The following is a 19,159-nucleotide window of genomic DNA, read 5'->3' as shown; positions in this document are numbered from 1 at the left end:
ACAATCATAAAACAAACAAACACCGGCACTACGTACTAAGACTGTAGTAATAAAGTAATGTCGCTTGGGAGGAGAAGACTCGAAGAACTTTTTATTCCGATGCTCCTCCCCCCCCCCCCCTCCCCACCAAGTGATATCCTGCATAAAGTATACTGCACACAAGCAGTAATGTATTGCTCGTCTTATTGTGTGCAGACAGAAGTATATTCTCTTCTCTATTCAAAGATACAAACAATGAATTTTATATATCAGAAATGTATTAAGTTATTTAAGGAATAATGCATTCAAGTAGCAATGAAGTATCTTCTACTTCTACTAACAAGTTACAAACATAAGTGTATTTCTCATGTAAAGCTAAAATTCATATATTCCATGAATGAAGTGCTCAATCAGCACTTAATCTGTATAATCTGTGTAAACATACATTAGCACAAACTATTGCAGATGAGAATACCTCGAGGTTGTACTGAGACCTTCTCATCTGAAATAGGTAGAAATAGGCCATTATTAACCAACATGCTACTTAGACTGTATTACACATCCAAATACAGCATATCACTTCCCTCTACATACTACAAATTATTTTCACCACGCTCACGGTGTTACATTTTCTTTTTTCTTTTTTTTCTTTAACATTTGCGTTATATAAACTCATTCTCATCAACTAGGCAGTAACAAATTATATGGAACCAATTTAACAATTGTTAAGCATTCATTTTTCTGTAACCTGAGAGAAATCTTTATATATTATGATCTTTATATTATTTAAAAACATCATTAACAACTGTATACCAATAAGGTTGTAAAAATGAGACGTCTTTGCTATTAGATTCAGAAGCATCCGACCCACCTTACATTTCCAGGTGGTGGGTTACTCTGTACTGTTAATGAATATATAAATAATACTGCCGCTCTTTGATCCTTGTCGTCACAACAAGTCCACTGCGTTTCCAGCAAGCCGTCATATCTGTGTGTAAAGACGTTAGTATATGCCGTAGCTGCCTACACCTTCACCCTGAACTGAAACCAGGCTATAGCTCTTCATATGACGAAGTAGTTCCTGTCAGGACTACAAGTAATTCTAATTACTTCCTTTTGTACCATGAATTCTATTTACCTAAATGAAGATATCTGCTGAATCAGTCAATCAAAATATGCAAATTGTATTAACTTACCTACAGTGTGACAATTATTGAACTATATGAAATAAAATGATAACTTCTGAACGGTTTGCATTAGGACGTTCGCCCGCATCTCTTGGTCGTGCGGTAGCGTTCTCGCTTCCCACGCCCGGGTTCCCGGGTTCGATTCCCGGCGGGGTCAGGGATTTTCTCTTCCTCGTGATGGCTGGGTGTTGTGTGCTGTCCTTAGGTTAGTTAGGTTTAAGTAGTTCTAAGTTCTAGGGGACTTATGACCACAGCAGTTGAGTCCCATAGTGCTCAGAGCCATTTGAACCATTTGAACCATTAGGACGTTCAAGTCGGCCGTTGTGGCCGAGAGGTTCTAGGCACTTCAGTCCAGAACCGCGCGACCGCTACGGTCCCAGGTTCGAATCCTGCCTGGGACGTGGGTGTGTGTGCTGTCCTTAGGTTAGTTGGGTTTAAGTAGTTCTAAGTTCTAGGGGACTGATGACCTCAGATGTTAAGTCCCATAGTGGTCAGAGCCATTTAGGACGTTCAGACTACTCTGTTGTCCGCGGGGCATGACGGGAATTAGTATGCGGATGCGTAGTTTTGGTTTCATTTGGATGGGTTCGTCAAGGAGGAAACCTGATGCATTTGGGAGACTCAGAATCCGCATTTCGCGATCGAAAAGTCTCTTCACCCTCAACGGGTGACTGTGTGGTGTGCCGTGTCCAGTCACTGAAAATCGGTGCGATATTCCTTGATGGCACGGTGACTACCGAACGGTACGTGAAGGTTTTGAAAGATAATTTCATCCCCATTATAGAAAGTGACACTGCTTTCGACAGGATGCGAAGATGAAGACAGACCCCATCGAAGCAGGAAAGTGTCTGATGTCCTGGGGACCGTATCCTGGCTCTGGGGTACCCAGAGGCCACTGCCACGGACCTAGATTAGCTGCCATATTCTCCTGATCTGAACACATGTGACTCCTTTTTGTGGGGTTATATTAAAGACAAGATGTACAAAAATAGCCCCAAAACAATTGTTGAGCTGACAACAGCCATTCAGGAGCTTATCCATAGTATCGATGTTGCGACACTTCAGCTAGTCATGAAAATTTCGCTATTTGTCTGCGCCATATCATCGCCAAGGATGCAGGCATATCGAACATGTCATAACCTAAAACTGAAGATCTGTAGTGAACATTAGACGTTGAATAAGGTGTCTGCACGCCATGGTTTGTAACTAATTTACGTTTTTTTCATATAGTTCAATAATTGTCACCCTGTACTGCTACATCCCCAATGATCACAATTTTTTTCTTACAACAAAAATAGCCGAAAATAAACGTTTTAGCAAGTCTACTATGCTGTTTTTCCAATTTAGGTTTTCATCATTATGCACACATAAGAAATTAGAACTTCCCACCTTGTTTACTATTTCTTCAAATGGCTCTGAGCACTATGGAACTTCTGAGGTCATCAGTCCCCTAGAACTTAGAACTACTTAAACCTAACTAACCTAAGGACATCACACACATCCGTGCCCGAGGCAGGATTCGAACCTGCGACCGTAGCGGTCGCGCGGTTCCAGACTGTAGCGCCTAGAACCGCTCGGCCACCCCTGCCGGCTATTATTTCTTCCTGCTGTACAAGGTTTGATAGTACAAAACTGAATGGGCTGTGTATCCTCAAGTTCCCGCTAGCACATTTTTGGAAAACCAGTCAGTAACTTTCATAAAAATATTTATTTACTACTTTCTCTGTAAATCCTTCTTATCCAAGCTTTAGAATACTGCTTTCTAATGCTTGCCTTACCGTTGATAATAATTACACTGAATGATCAAAAAATGAGGCTCCCAGAAGGGGAGGAGGAAACAAATTGGAACATCATAAGTTAAAAAGGTTGTGATGTTATTTCAGTGATTAAAGTCATTTTTACAAATATCCTGGCAATATGAACTCACTCACTATTATGACGTTGCACCTCCTGTGGCCTGCATGGACGCATTGGTTCGGCTGGAAAGGATGTCATAAAGCCATTGTATCCCCTCTTGTGGCACTGTGGCCCACTACTTTTGTAACTACTGTGAGAAAATGAAACGCCTACAGCCGACCATATGATTTTATTTATTTTGTATCTACCAGTTTCGGCGCTTCAATGCGCCATCTTCAGACTGCAGTTGATGCTGAAGGGGTTGACACGATCCCTACACATACTGCATCAGTAGCCAACATAACTGGTTACGCAGACTATCTAAAAAGTTTCATGTCTGTAGTACAAGCATCGGTTGCCAACTGACTGGAGAAACATTCAAAATACGACATCCAAAGATATGTGTCAGCGAATACAGTAAACAGTGTGCCTGTTCTCACATTCCCATTCACCGGGCCAATGTCGCATTCAAATGCTCCACGCATCTGGATACTGTACGATTCGACCAGCCAACCAAATAAGGGTCCACAGTGAGGTCCCTTTCAAACTCTGTCAGCAGCTGAAAGTCTCACATGACTACGCCGCATTTCCGTGTCCTTCAAGGCAATTACTCAACATGTTCACGCCCCTTATATAGAGTAATTCAAAAGCAGCTGTACAAACTTAGTGGGCGTAATGTATGCGTCAAAGTAAAGGTAAATTGCTTTATCTCAGAGTATGCATTGGAGTAGGGATCACCAGTGCAACACAAAAATGATTCGTCTCAGAAAGAAACGACACGAAGGGACCCGAAATTCAGCTCAATATGTAGTGTACGTACAGGACCTGTTCAGATGATGTCAATCTACACGAGGACAGTGACGTACTCGGCCTCTCCCGAAATGTTGCAAGATCCGTTCATCTCATTCTGCGTAGTCTTACAGTTATTTTCAATTCGCTGTTGTAGCTGCGCTACGTTCTCAACTGCAATACCATACACGAGCTCCTTGGGATGGCCCCAAATGGAGAATTCCAGAGGTTAAGATCCAGTGATCTGGTGGGTCAAGCAATTGGACCTGCACGATTTGATCACTTTTCCAGATAAGCAACGCTGAGATACCCTCCTGCCTCCGACTAAAGTGTGCAGAGGTATCGTCGACAAAGCAACGTCAGTCGATGTGCAGGCCAAGACGTGCCAAAAGCCTTTACTAGACCATGGTACAATGCCTACCACAAATGACATTATGCACCATAACTTGGAAATAAGCCAGGGTCATGTTGTTGTTGTTGTTGTTGTTGTGGTCTTCAGTCCTGAGACTGGTTTGATGCAGCTCTCCATGCTACTCTATCCTGTGCAAGTATACTTCATCTCCCAGTACCTACTGCAGCCTACATCCTTCTGAATCTGCTTAGTGTATTCATCCCTTGGTCTCCCTCTACGATTTTTACCCTCCACGCTGCCCTCCAGTACTAAATTGGTGATCCCTTGACGCCTCAAAAACATGTCCTACCAACCGATCCCTTCTTCTAGTCAAGCTGTGCCACAAGCTCCTCTCCTTCCCAATTTCATTCAAAACCTCCTCATTAGTTACGTGATCTACCCATCGAATCTTCAGCATTCTTCTGTAGCACCACATTTCGAAAGGTTCTATTCTCTTCTTGTCCAAACTATCGTCCATGTTTCACTTCCATACAATGCTACACTCCATACAAATACTTTCAGAAACGACTTTCTGACACTTAAATCTATACTCGATGTTAACAAATTTCTCTTCTTCAGAAACGCTTTCCTCGCCACTGCCAGTCTACATTTTATATCCTCTCTACTTCGACCATTATCAGTTATTTTGCTCCCCAAATAGCAAAACTCCTTTACTACTTTAAGTGTCTCATTTCCGTATCTAATTCCCGCAGCATCACCCGACTTAATTCGACTACATTCCATTATCCTCGTTTTGCTTTTGTTGATGTTCATCTTATACCCTCCTTTCAAGACACCATTCCGTTCAACTGCTCTTCCAAGTCCTTTGCTGTCTCTGACAGAATTACAATGTCATCGGCGAACCTCAAAGTTTTTATTTCTTCTACATGGATTTTAATACCTACTCCGAACTTTACTTTCGTTTGCTTTACTGCTTGCACAATATACAGATTGAATAACATCGGGGAGAGGCTACAACTCTGTCTCACTCCCTTCCCAACCACTGCTTCCCTTTCATGTCCCTCGACTCTTATAACTGCCATCTGGTTTCTGTACAAATTGTAAATAGTCTTTCTCTCCATGTATTTTACTCCTGCCACCTTCAGAATTTGAAAGAGATTATTCTAGTCAACATTGTCAAAAGCTTTCTCTAAGTCTACAAATGCTAGAAACGTATGTTTGCCTTTCCTTAATCTTTCTTCTAAGATAAGTCTTAGGGTCAGTATTGCCTCACGTGTTCCAACATTTCTACGGAATCCAAACTGATCTTCCCCGAGGTCGGCTTCTACCAGTTTTTCCATTCGTCTGTAAAGAATTCGCGTTAGTATTTTGCAGCTGTGACTTATTAAACTGATAATTCGGTAATTTTCACATCGGTCAACACCTGCTTCCTTCGGGATTGCTATTATTATATTCTTCTTGAAGTCTGAGGGAATTTCGCCTGTCTCATACATCTTGCTCACCAAATGGTAGAGTTTTGTCATGACTGGCTCTGCCAATTCTGTCAGTAATTCTAATGGAATGTTGTCTGCTCCCGGGTCCTTGTTTCGACTGAGGTCTTTCAGTGCTCTGTCAAACTCTTCACGCAGTATCATATCTCCCATTTCATTTTCATCTACATCCTCTTCCATTTCCATAATATTGTCCTCAAGCACATCGCCCTTGTATAGACCCTCTATATACTTCTTCCACCTTTCTGCTTTCCCTTCTTTGCTTAAAACTGGGTTTCCATCTGTTCTCTTGATATTCATACAAGTGGTTCTCTTTTCTCCAAAGGTCATAGAAACCTTTATTTAACATTTTACCTTTATTATTATTCACACATCACACCCACGAAGTGTGTGCAGTTACTTCTGAATCGCACTGTATAGCCTACTAGGACTAGTAACCACACTAAACACCAATGATACATTTTGGTGGACGTTCACAGAGAACTGGAAGCCTGACATTTCCTGGCAGATTAAAACTGTGTGCTGGACTGAGACTCGAACTCGGGACCTTTGCCTTTCGCGGGAAAGTGCTCTGCCATCTGAGCTAGCCAAGCAAGGCTTACGTCTCGTCCTCACAGCTTTACTTCGGCCAGTAGCTCGTCTCCTACCTTCCAAACTTCACAGAAGCTCTCCTGCGGACCTTGCAGAACTAGCACTCCTGAAAGAAAGGATATTGCGGAGACATGGCTTAGCCACAGCCTGGGGGAACTGAAAATCTACGCACCCGCCGTTTTACCTCCGATCATGTCTTGTCACAGAGATGTCCCACCTTAAGTTTATCTTCTTAATTTTCCGAATCTTTCTCTATCATTCCTGCTAGTTTATATCTGGATTACAAAAGCGTCCAGTAGAGACACAAATGAATTACCAGATAGGAGGTGGCGGAGGCAGCAGCATGTCGGGCGGCGGAGGCAGCGTGGGCGAGGAGTCGTGCGAGGACGGTGGGGGCGGCAGCAGCGGCGGCGGTAGCATCAGCTGCGGGGGCGGCGGGGGCGGCAGCGCGGGCGACAGAGACGGCGGTGGCGGCTTCTCGTCGCGCGGCGAGCAGGCGCCGTGCGCGGGCGGCGGCCGCGACGTCGTCGTCAGCTCCAGCGGCTTATCCAGCGGCGGCGCCGGGGGCGGCGGGGGCGGCACCGACAGCATCTTGCTCTCCCGCCACGACCGCTTGCGACTGCGCCGGCTGGGCGCCTGACAACAGGTGGCAGGCGTTCGGTCCGGGCTCTCCACGTGCCAGACACACACACTAACGAGTCGAAATACGCGATTAATCAAAATGAATAGTGCCAGCAAGTCGTAACTGAAATGATGTATGCGATTCACCACTGCGTGTGTTGATATACAGCAAGGTGTTTATGGTGTGGGAACACCATAAACACAACACATTATTATGCCAAATACGGTGCTCAAAAACCGTTGACTTTCAAAACAGCTTCCAGTCGTCTCGGAATGGTTAAATACAGAACCTCTATGGGTTTGAAGGAAATCTTATTATTCCTACAAAATACTGGCAGGTTGAAGCAACGGTGACTGAGGTATATAGCGATCTCGCTAGAGATGGGAAAAGTCGTTCATCTTTGGGAACTAGTTTACTGGTGATCGCTCTTTTTTGGGAACCGTTCATTTTAACTCGTTCACGGTTCATTGTGCTTGGTATATGGTTCTTATGAAAAACTGTCCGCCCCCGGTAGCTGCGTGGTCAGCGCGACAGACTGTCAATCCAAAGGGCCCGGGTTCGATTCCCGGCTGGGTCGGAGATTTTCTCCGCTCAGGGACTGGGTGTTGTGTTGTCCTAATCATCATCATTTCATCCCCATCGACGCGCAAGTCGCCCAAGTGGCGTCAAATCGAAAGATTTGCACCAGGCGAGCGGTCTACCCGACGGGAGGCCCTCGTCACACGCCATTTTTTTTATGAAAAACTGAAAATTAGTACCATGGGTGACTGAAGATGGATGGCGCCAAAAGGGAGCAATTGCCTACCCCCTGGAGTACTCACTCCGTCTTCAGGCGATGAGTGGCCTACCGGGACCATCCGACCGCCGTGTCATCCTCAGTGGGGGATGCGGATAGGAGGGGCGTGGGGTCAGCACACCGCTCTCCCGGTCATTATGATGGTATTCTTGACCGAAGCCGCTAGTTTTCGGTCGAGTAGCTCCTCAATTGGCATCACGAGGCTGTGTGCACCCCGAAAAATGGCAACAGCGCATGGCGGCCTGGATGGTTACCCATCCAAGTGCCGACCACGCCCGACAGCGCTTAACTTCGGTGATATCACGGGAACCGGTGTATCCACTGCAGCAAGGCCGTTGCCTACCCCCTGGAGTACAGAGTTTTTATTCATAACAGAATTCTCATACACTTGTAATTTTCGTGATTCTGCAAAACATCTCGTTTAGCCAACTGTAGCGTTACGTGACTGAACGCTGTGAAAAATATAAGGCGGCGCACGAAAAACCCGGTCCCTAGTACAGACTGCTCGCCAATTACGCACGATTTGTTGACCGCTACGAGCAGAATAGATAAACATGTAATAATTAGGCAGTGAAGAAATAACAAATAATAACAAATAAGCTAATGCAAACAACTTCTAAACAATAGATGATTGATAAGCGACAATGAGCAGTGTAGTAGCAGGGGCCGATTTTTCTTGCGCCACCCTGTACGACTGAAATAATATTGTAGGAGTTATCTCTTTACAAAATGTGACACCATACACTCCATTACGAAGAGCGGGCTTCGGCGGTTGTGAGTCGGTCTCCCTTACATAACAATACTCTTGTACCTTGGATCAGAAAAAGACGGAAAATGGCCACTCCTGTGTGTCGTGCCGACGTCCTTTGCGTGTGTAATATCAAAAAATCTTGCCTTTTCTTCTGCTGGTTATCGAAATAGTGAAGTAAGCTGATACGCCGTTTTATTACCTGAAAAGATGTATTACATACCATGTAATTTTTATGCAATTTACGTGATCATAAAATAAATTTTAATTACCGGTCGTGGACGCTGAATAGAATACGAAAAGAACAAGAAGTTCCGAGTTCTGAAAAGATTTGAAACGTATCTAGAATGGGCGTCGAAGCGAACGAATAACAATAACTCGATACTGAACTATGAGCAGTCGGCAGTGGAACTGCGACGAGTGGCCTCGCGAAGAAGGACGAGTCCGGCCGAGCGATACCGAGACCGAGACAGACGGGAACGAGACCGAGGCTGGAACGAGACCGGCCGACGTGCCGTTGCGCGAACGAGACCGACCGTTTCCCGTTCCCGGGAACTATAAGTAGAAAGCCGAGAACGAAGTCAACTATGAACGACCGTTGCTTAGAATTCGTTCCTCGCTCGTTCCGCTCATCTTGGTGGACCGTACCTTCGTACCCGTTAGTTCGCGAACGACCCATCTCTAGATCACGCACCCTTTCCTGCGACGTATACCACAAGGGCTCAATAACACAGACATGCGAAAATTAATCCTCGTGTTCACAAAACCAGTCCCGGGCGATTCTCTCTTTTTGAACAAGAGAACAAATATTGTACCACTGGATGAACCTCATCCGCCAAAACTGTCGCATAATCCTTGGCAGTAGTGTTAACCCTGATAACCGAATCCCCGCCATATTTTATCATAGGAAAATAAATTCGGCCAGAAGTTAGAAACAGTGTCAAAAAAACTCATCTGACCAAATGTCACTCTTCCGTTCCTCCATAGTTCAGGTGTTACACCAACAGCTCTACGTTTTCCTCTGTTACGGGCGTATTTGCATCACACCTGAGTAGTTTTTGGAGTTCCGCCTCGCCCTGGACTTCCCTCTTGACGGAGCTCCCTCCATTTCCATTTTTCTTTTTCTTCCCGTGCTGACAGGGTTCGCGAGTGCGATATTCACTTCTCCAGTGACTTTTGCAGCTGTTCCCCTTGAATTTTCATTACAATCTTGTTCAATGAACGTTCGTGACTGTCACTCAGCACACACTTTCGTCCGCGTTGTGACTCAGCGGATGACGTTTTTCCGCTTTCCCTATGTGTAATGTAAATGTTCGATATGACGCCTCTTGAAACACAAACCATTTTAGACTACCTTGTTTACGAAAGCACCCACCATTGGAGGATCAACGATTTTGCCACGTTCGAGTTCACTTGGCTCCAACATAAGGCACTCATAACTACGCGGAACACTCTTCCGAACACGACTGAGGATGAAGTGTTACATGCCGTTTATGCAAACATTTCACACTCCTTATGTACTACAAGGAAAGATGACCGTGACAGAATAACAGCCGGCCGGTGTTGCCGTGCGGTTAAAGGCGCTTCAGTCTGGAACCGCGTGACCGCTACGTTCGCAGGTTCGAATCCTGCCTCGGGCATGGATGTGTGTGATGTCCTTAGGTTAGTTAGGTTTAATTAGTTCTAAGTTCTAGGCGACTGATGACCTCAGAAGTTAAGTCGCATAGTGCTCAGAGCCATTTGAACCATTTTTTTAACAGAATAACATTAAGTAGGGAGTAGGTCGCGGAACATATACTGCGCGCGGATATTTGTTTTCGTATGTGCAGACATTAGACGGGAGTTGTGGAGTACGAGAAAACGGCAAGGTGTGACCATAAATGAACGGCTTCACCTGCTGTGTGCGGGGAATTTAACGTTCTGGCGTCGCGGCTTGGTGGTGGCTTGACCGTCGAGGAGTAACCACTCTCTCCAACAATGAAAACAAAAGGCAAGATGATTTTGTGATAAATAAAAGCCGGCCGGTGTGGCCGAGCGGTTCTAGGCGCTTCAGTCTGGAACCGCGCGACTCCTACGGTCGCAGGTTCGAATCCTGCCTCGGGCATGGATGTGTGTGATGTTCTTAGGTTAGTTAGGTTTAAGTAGTTCTAAGTTCTAGGGGACTGATAACCTCAGATGTTAAGCCCCATAGTGCTCAGAGCCATTTGAACCTTTTAATTTTTTTTTTATAAATAAAATACAGGGGTTGACTGAAAAGTAATGCCTCCACCTTCGTAACTCTTCAGCAATTGGCAGCAATGGTGTGCGGGAGGTTTTGGCTTGTGCCGTAGCCTCTTCTCTACAGCTCCAGTTGGCAGGAAGCCTGAGCATTGAACGATTGTGTTTTTACAGTATAAAGTATGGTATTCCGCGCAGACGGTCGGTCATTGCGGTTTAAGCAACGTGCAGTCATTGAATTCTTGACAGCAGAAGATGTGACCCTAAAGGAGATTCATCAGAGAATGAAAACAATTTATGGTGATTGTGTTGATGTGAGTACCGTGCGCCGCTGGGTGATTGAGTTTAAAGATGTTGAGGCGGGAACATCTGACCTGTGTGGATGTGCTGTGACAATAACCACCAAGTTTCACAAGCAAAATATTGACAGATTGATTCAGGACGATCGTCGTGTCACGCAGAGAAGAACTGCGAGCGCAATCGGTATTTCACAAGAATGTGTGGGTCGCATTATTTCTTTGGTTGGCTATCGGAAGATCTGTGCACGATGGTACCCCGGATGCTGACTCCTGAAATAAAAGCGCACAGACTTGAAATTTGCCTTGAACTCCTCTCTCGTTACGAGAATGAAGGTGACACCTTTCTCCATTCAATTGTGACAGGAGACGAAACATGGGTACACCATTACGACCCGGAGACGCAGCCCTCAGCTGGGAAAATCATGGCCACGGTGTTCAGGGACGCAGATGATGTTATCCATATTGATTTCCTTGATCATGGAACAACAATAAACTCAGAGCGTTTCATCACAACGCTGCGAACTCTGAAACGACAGCTAACAAGGGTCTGAAAGGAAAATGGAAATGTTCTCCTGCAGCATGACAATGCCAAACCACACACTTCACGTGCCACCACAGCAGAACTTCAGAGACTGAATCTCACCACCGTACGGCATCCTCCATACAGTCCAGATTTAGCACCGTCTGACTTCCATCTGTTTCCAATAATGAAAGACCATTTGCGGGGACATCATTATGCTTCCGATGAAGACGTTGAGAGAACTGTGAGACAGTGGTTGCGGAAACAGCCTGTCGACTTCTTCCGTGACGGCTTCAAAAAAGTTGTTCATCGTTGGCAGAAAAGTATCCAATTGGCTGGTGATTATGTGGAAAAGTTAATATTGGTAATTAAAGATCACATTCTAAGGATTATTTCTGCGTTTGATTTATTAAAATATTCCCATCCAAACTCAATTAACGAATGTGGAGGCATTACTTTTCATTCAACCCTCATACACTCCTGGAAATGGAAAAAAGAACACATTGACACCGGTGTGTCAGACCCACCATACTTGCTCCGGACACTGCGAGAGGGCTGTACAAGCAATGATCACACACGGCACAGCGGACACACCAGGAACCGCGGTGTTGGCCGTCGAATGGCGCTATCTGCGCAGCATTTGTGCACCGCCGCCGTCAGTGTCAGCCAGTTTGCCGTGGCATACGGAGCTCCATCGCAGTCTTTAACACTGGTAGCATGCCGCGACAGCGTGGACGTGAACCGTATGTGCAGTTGACGGACTTTGAGCGAGGGCGTATAGTGGGCATGCGGGAGGCCGGGTGGGCGTACCGCCGAATTGCTCAACACGTGGGACGTGAGGTCTCCACAGTACATCGATGTTGTCGCCAGTGGTCGGCGGAAGGTGCACGTGCCCGTCGACCTGGGACCGGACCGCAGCGACGCACGGATGCACGCCAAGACCGTAGGATCCTACGCAGTGCCGTAGGGGACCGCACCGCCACTTCCCAGCAAATTAGAGACACTGTTGCTCCTGGGGTATCGGCGAGGACCATTCGCAACCGTCTCCATGAAGCTGGGCTACGGTCCCGCACACCGTTAGGCCGTCTTCCGCTCACGCCCCAACATCGTGCAGCCCGCCTCCAGTGGTGTCGCGACAGGCGTGAATGGAGGGACGAATGGAGACGTGTCGTCTTCAGCGATGAGAGTCGCTTCTGCCTTGGTGCCAATGATGGTCGTATGCGTGTTTGGCGCCGTGCAGGTGAGCGCCACAATCAGGATTGCATACGACCGAGGCACACAGGGCCAACACCCGGCATCATGATGTGGGGAGCGATCTCCTACACTGGCCGTACACCACTGGTGATCGTCGAGGGGACACTGAATAGTGCACGGTACATCCAAACCGTCATCGAACCCATCGTTCTACCATTCCTAGACCGGCTAGGGAACGTGCTGTTCCAACAGGACAATGCACGTCCGCATGTATCCCGTGCCACCCAACGTGCTCTAGAAGGTGTAAGTCAACTACCCTGGCCAGCAAGATCTCCGGATCTGTCCCCCATTGAGCATGTTTGGGACTGGATGAAGCGTCGTCTCACGCGGTCTGCACGTCCAGCACGAACGCTGGTCCAACTGAGGCGCCAGGTGGAAATGGCATGGCAAGCCGTTCCACAGGACTACATCCAGCATCTCTACGATCGTCTCCATGGGAGAATAGCAGCCTGCATTGCTGCGAAAGGTGGATATACACTGTACTAGTGCCGACATTGTGCATGCTCTATTGCCTGTGTCTATGTGCCTGTGGTTCTGTCAGTGTGATCATGTGATGTATCTGACCCCAGGAATGTGTCAATAAAGTTTCCCCTTCCTGGGACAATGAATTCACGGTGTTCTTATTTCAATTTCCAGGAGTGTATATTGTAATCTTGAATGTCATGTTGAACCTTCGAGGCGTATCTGGTATGTAACGTTGCGTTCTACTCAAATTCATGAGTCACTCCAATGATCTGTGCGCCTATTCAAGTAAGCATATGTTTGTAAAGGGAAAGTGGTGGACGTGCCTCTTCGCGATATCAGTAGGTCTTCTTTTGCTCCAGTAACAGCTACCAAAGGATTCTGGAGGCACTGATCAGCAGGACTTTAACTTCAAGAGAATCAACTACGGTGACCGGATTAAAATAAAAAGGTAAATACGTCAGATGTTACGTCGGTTGACAGATCTCATGAAGTGTCCCAACTCAGCTTTACCTACAATGAGTGAGGCAGCAGCTATAGAAAACCCTAAAGCAACAAGAAAAACCCTTCAACTAGATTGCGCGGGTGCCGTTCGTGGTCAAATAGAACAGTGCAGTCTGCAGGCTTAGCCAGCATCCTCATTTATGTTCAAGCATGCATGTCTCGCGGTGTTCCCATATTTTTGTCCAACACCTGTACGACGACGCTAACGTGAAGCTCAATGTCTTATGATCCCACACTGTGTAGCCATTTCACATAGAAAATAATATTTGCTTGTAAATTATAGATTACAGCTAGGAGCCGTCATTTTTAAACTTTATTGTGCAGATCTAGATTTCCGCTAGACCTAGCCATTCTCAGAGCGCTATTATTTTCGCTCAATGCACTGAGTATTCAATGAACTGTGGATGACGTCCGACCAACAGGGAATTACATGCATTGAGCGAAAACAATAGTGCATTGAGAATGGCTAGGTTATAACCGAAATCTAGATCTGCACAATAAAATTTAAAAAGGACGACTGATCGCTTCAATCTATAATTTTCAGATCAATATAACAGTCGCTGAGTTAAACAGCTTTGTGAATGAAAGGTAACCTGATGAAAATAGTATTGTTCATCTTGAGCTCAACGGTTGATCCTTGTTAACATTTATAAGAAACCACCACAGCTATATAGAAACACTTGTATTGTATCACTGCCAATTTCGTTCAAAAGAACATGATTAGAACACGGTATCAGCAGTCTTCATAAAAAATTATCTTGGTGTTGTGCAGTAGTAAACCGACTCCTAAGACTCTACGAGGGTACTGGCTGGCTTTATTAGTATGACAAGGAGAGATACCGCACAATAAACTTAGTTTCGATGAGGGAAACAGTGGGCTAGGTCCTTTGTTGTTTTGTCTGCCGAATACCTCCTTTCAGTATCTACCAGTTCACGAAATATAAGCTGCGTGAGGTTTTGGTGATTCACGCTGTATGTTGAGGGCTGTCGGTGTTTTTAGCGTTCCGTACCTCAATTGGTGAAATCTGAATCCTTACAGGATCGCTTTCTTGTATGTCTGTCTGCCTGTCTGTCTCTATCTGTCTATCTGACTGTTAAGAAACTTTCTTCTCAGGAACAGGTGAGGTATCAGGTAGAAACTTGTGTCAGATACTAAGGCCTACGACCCTCTGGGCTGTAAAACAGTTAAACTTCTAAGTCACTGCAGTTAACAGGTATATTTGCAATCTCACTCATGAAAACCTATACATGAACAATCTATGCACATGTCGGGCATGGTACGCTAGTGCTAAAGCTTGTGCCTGGAAACTGGGAAGTCGCGGAATCGAATCCCACTCAGACACGGATTTTTAGAGACCGTCTTTTAACTTAGCCCTTACTTCTCAACGATGTGAGGAGTCGCCAGAAAGGACACATGGTTCGAATTCGACGTTCAACTGCAAGCCCCCTTTCCCTGGTCCGATAACTGGGGTAGCATAGGGACACGAAAGTCACTTAAGTGGCGTCCAAAAGATAAACTTGCACCAAGTCACTGAGCAACAGGAAATTTTTATTTTTATCTGTTGCAAGGCGCCAAGACTTTACCACCATGCATTGCATATTCCTTTCGATTTATATTTATACTAGATCATTGTTTACGGTGCACAATCGGATTGTTAGTCATATAATTGGCTGATACTGTCTAGCACCATGTACTAACAATTTCCGTAGTACTACATGCATGGGAGTTAATCAGAGCTGAGCACTCACAGGAAACGCGAATGGCCACGCATTTCTATTCCTCAGAAGCCTCTATCGGCTAATGAGGGACTGGGAAGAGACTTCCATTATGTAGGGGCAGACATTTACCGCCCTGAGAGAGAGCAGAGCGAGGAGGAGGGGTTCACAATGCTGGAGAACACAAAACCCCTGCAGTGTGGGCAGGAGAATGCATTCTGATGAAATGGAAAACATTTCAGAATAGAGTTACTGGACAAGGAGGGTTAGCGGTGGTCGAAGGCGAAACGTCATCCTTTTAGTGTGTAGAAACATAAGGGGCACAAACAATGGTCATGAATTGACCTCCGAGGAATCTCCTCACGGGTGATGCTGGGGAACACTTCCTACCGAAAAGCAGAGACACGTTTTTGATTGGCAGAGTGCTACGGAAGTAGGCAGGACCGAGCGAGGTGGTGCAGTGGTTAGCACACTGGACTCGCATTCGGAGGACGACGGTTCAATCCCGTCTCCGGCCACCCTGATTTAGGTTTTCCGTGATTTCCCTAAATCGTTTCAGGCAAATGCCGGGATGATTCTTTAGCTTTCTGGAGAGTCTGACACACAGTGAAGTGCTTCTTTACGGGAGAATACTTGAGTCGGAACTCTGTTCCTGGCAAGTGAGAAAACAGAAATCTTGACTCGTGTTCTGTCTTGTACTGGGGTAATTTTAGCCATAGGAGTTTGAGGACAGCATATTGCGTCCACTCTGTAGGCAGAAATGAAATGAAATGATCCTGTGGCATTGTTGGCCGGACGCCCCGCCCAGGGAAGTTAGGCTGTCGGGTGCAAGTCTTACTTCATGTAACGCCACATTAGGCCACCTGCGCGTCGGTGCTGGTGAGGACAACACAACACCCAGTCCACGGGCGGAGAAGATCTCCAACACGGCCGGGAATCGAACACGGACTCGCTGCATGGCAGGCAAGCACGTTATCATTCAACTACGCAGGTGGACCGCGTAAGTGGAGAATTGCAGGAATATCTCAAACTGTATATTGACCACACAGGCGAACGTTCCAACTCCCTACCCGCCTCCGGGTAGAATGCACTGTAAAACGGTGATGATGTCTAACAAGGGAACCTCCCCATCGCACCCCCCTCAGATTTAGTTATACGTTGGCACAGTGGATAGGGCTTGAAAAACTGAACACAGATCAATGGAGAAAACAGGAAGAAGTTGTGTGGAACTATGAAAAAAAATAAGCAAAATATACAAATTGAGTAGTCCATGGGCAAGATAAGTAACATCAAGGATGGTGCGAGTTCAGAAGCGCCGTGGTCGCGTGGTTAGCGTGAGCAGCTGCGGAACGAGAGGTCCTTGGTTCAAGTCTTCCCTCGAGTGAAAAGTTTAATTTCTTTATTTTCGCATAGTTATGACTTGTCCGTCCGTTTACTGACGTCTCTGTTCACTGTAATAAGTTTAGTGTCTGTGTTTTGCGACCGCACCCCAAAACCGTGCGATTAGTAGACGAAAGGACGTGCCTCTCCAATGGGAACCGAAAACATTTGATCGCAAGGTCATAGGTCAACCGATTCCTCCACAGGAAAACACGTCTGATATATTCCATACGATACTGGTGACGGCATGTGCGTCACATGACAGGAATATGTTGTCGATCCACCTAACTTGTACACTTGGCGAATGGGTAAAAAGATTCTCCTACCTAGCCCAATTTAGGTTTCCTTGTGGATGTGATAATCACTCCCAAAAAAGTGTTGAAAACATAAGAGTTTGTCACATAAACTGAAAATAAAAAAGTCAGACTTTTAACTCGAGGGAAGACGTGAACCAAGGACCTCGCGTTCCGCATCTGCTCACGCTAACCACGGAACCACGGCGCTCCCGAGCTCACACTGTCCTTGATGTTGCTTATCTTGCGCATAGACTAGTCAGTTTGTATATTTTGCTTATTTTTTTCATAGTTCCACACAACTTCTTCCTGTTTTCTCGATTGATCTGTGTTCAGTTTTTCAAGGCCTATCCACTGTGCCAACTAAATCTGAGGGGCGTGCGATGGGGAGGTTCCCTTGTAATAATGAAGTTTGTGCGGAGTTCCCCCCACACTTGTCCGGTTCTTTTTCTGTAGTACGGTGTATCGGCTGCGTTCAGCTCGGCTCACCTGTTGGTGCTGAGGCGACATGGCAGCTGCGGCCGCGGCAGCAGCGGCGGCGGCAGCGGCGGCCGACCGCGACCCCGCGCCCGGTCCGGCGCCCATGCCACCGCCACCGCCCCCGCCGCCGCCACCCCCGCCGCCGCCCACGTCGGCCGCCTTGGCCTGCACGAAGCTGCGCAGCATCTCGCTGAAGAAGAAGGAGTGCGGAACGAGCGGCATGTTGTAGAGGTAGGGCGGTGTGGCGGCCAGCAGGCGCGACACCAGGTCGCCGTTGCGGAAGTCGAGCGGCAGGCGGCCCGCGCCGCCCACGCCCAGGCCCGCCCCCGCCGCCCCCAGGCCGGCGCCCGGCGGCATGGCCGGGGGCGGCACCGCCGTCTTGTGCGCCGCGGGGGGCGGGTCCACGTCCCCGCCCGAGCTCATGCCGGCGCTGCGCTGCCGCCGACCGGGGGCTGCAAACACCACGGTGTGGGTCTCAGTAACTCAGAAAAAGCAGATGAAAAATGCATTCGGCAAAGCAAAAACGTATTGGTAAATAAAGGCGCGATATATCTTCGCACAACAAAATTACAAACCAAATTCACATTAAGGGGGGTAGGACGTCAAACGGGCCGTCTTGAAGCAGGAGAGGCGCCACAGGCATTTTAATTTCCACTCTCTACACTTTTACGAATAAATTCATAAAACTTTGTCAGAATGACCAGGAAGCATTCGGCATTCACAATCACGGCAGTGGAAATTCAAAAAAATAACAAAATAAATTTTTTTTACATGTGAAAGTTCATCATTTTTTCACTTCTATTGGCTGCGTTTGTTGCTATAGGTACACGTTTCTTCATAAGTAAGAGAGATTCTGCGATGAATTTTGCACAGCATACAAACGATACTTACAGGTGTATGAAACTCTAGAAATTATTTAATTTATGAAAAAATGAATGTGCTGTTACATTTTAAACTTCACGTTTAGAAAAAACTCAAATTTTATAGTTAATTATCTCAATTTTTACTACAGTTTTAATAGATTTGGAAAATTCTAGAGTTTCGTACACCTGTGCAAAATTCATTGAAGAATTTCCCTTCCTCGTGAAGAAAAGTGTACCTTTAGCAACAAATGCAGCCAATGGTAAGTGAAAAAAAGGTGAAATACAAATGTAAAAAAATAATTATTTTCTCATATTTTTCAACTTCCACCACTATAAGTGTAAATCCTGAATCCTTTCTGGTCAGTTTTATGAATTTATTTTTAAAAGTATAGACTGTGGAAATTAAAAATTCCTGTGGTGTCTCTCCTGCTCCAAGGCGTCCCGTTTGACGTCCTACCCCCCTTAACGTCATTCAGTTAACAGATGACAAGCTACCAGTGACTTAACAATGTACAGATGTGAATGTATGCTTTCCCGGCGTATACAGCTGGCGAAGATTTCTCGGGCTTCCAGCCGGGTGGCGGTGTCTTCAAACTGCGACATTTCGATGAGTGACATACTCGTCATCTTCTGAAGATGACAAGTATGTCACTAGTCGAAACGTCGCAGTTTGAAGGCACCGCCACCCTGCTGGAACCCCGAGAACTCTTCGCCAATGTAC

At 46.2% G+C, this 19,159-nt stretch overlaps 1 protein-coding gene across 1 annotated transcript in view; it reads right to left on the bottom strand.

The window, feature by feature from the left end:
- The window catches only part of LOC126199457 (serine/arginine repetitive matrix protein 1-like), a gene marked incomplete at its 5' end in the record, with an annotated part of 54,541 nt that extends 36,648 nt beyond the window's left edge, over nucleotides 1-17,893 (bottom strand). Inside the window, 2 exons of the mRNA XM_049936378.1 lie at nucleotides 6,601-6,920; nucleotides 17,726-17,893. Of these exons, the coding sequence (XP_049792335.1) occupies nucleotides 6,601-6,920; nucleotides 17,726-17,893 (488 nt within the window). The remainder of the gene's footprint in view (nucleotides 1-6,600; nucleotides 6,921-17,725) is intronic.
- Between the last annotated feature and the right edge of the window lie 1,266 nt (nucleotides 17,894-19,159).

Source organism: Schistocerca nitens, chromosome 8 (assembly GCF_023898315.1).
Source record: "Schistocerca nitens isolate TAMUIC-IGC-003100 chromosome 8, iqSchNite1.1, whole genome shotgun sequence".
NCBI lineage: Eukaryota > Metazoa > Arthropoda > Insecta > Orthoptera > Acrididae > Schistocerca > Schistocerca nitens.
This window is presented reverse-complemented; position numbering and strand designations above follow the sequence as displayed.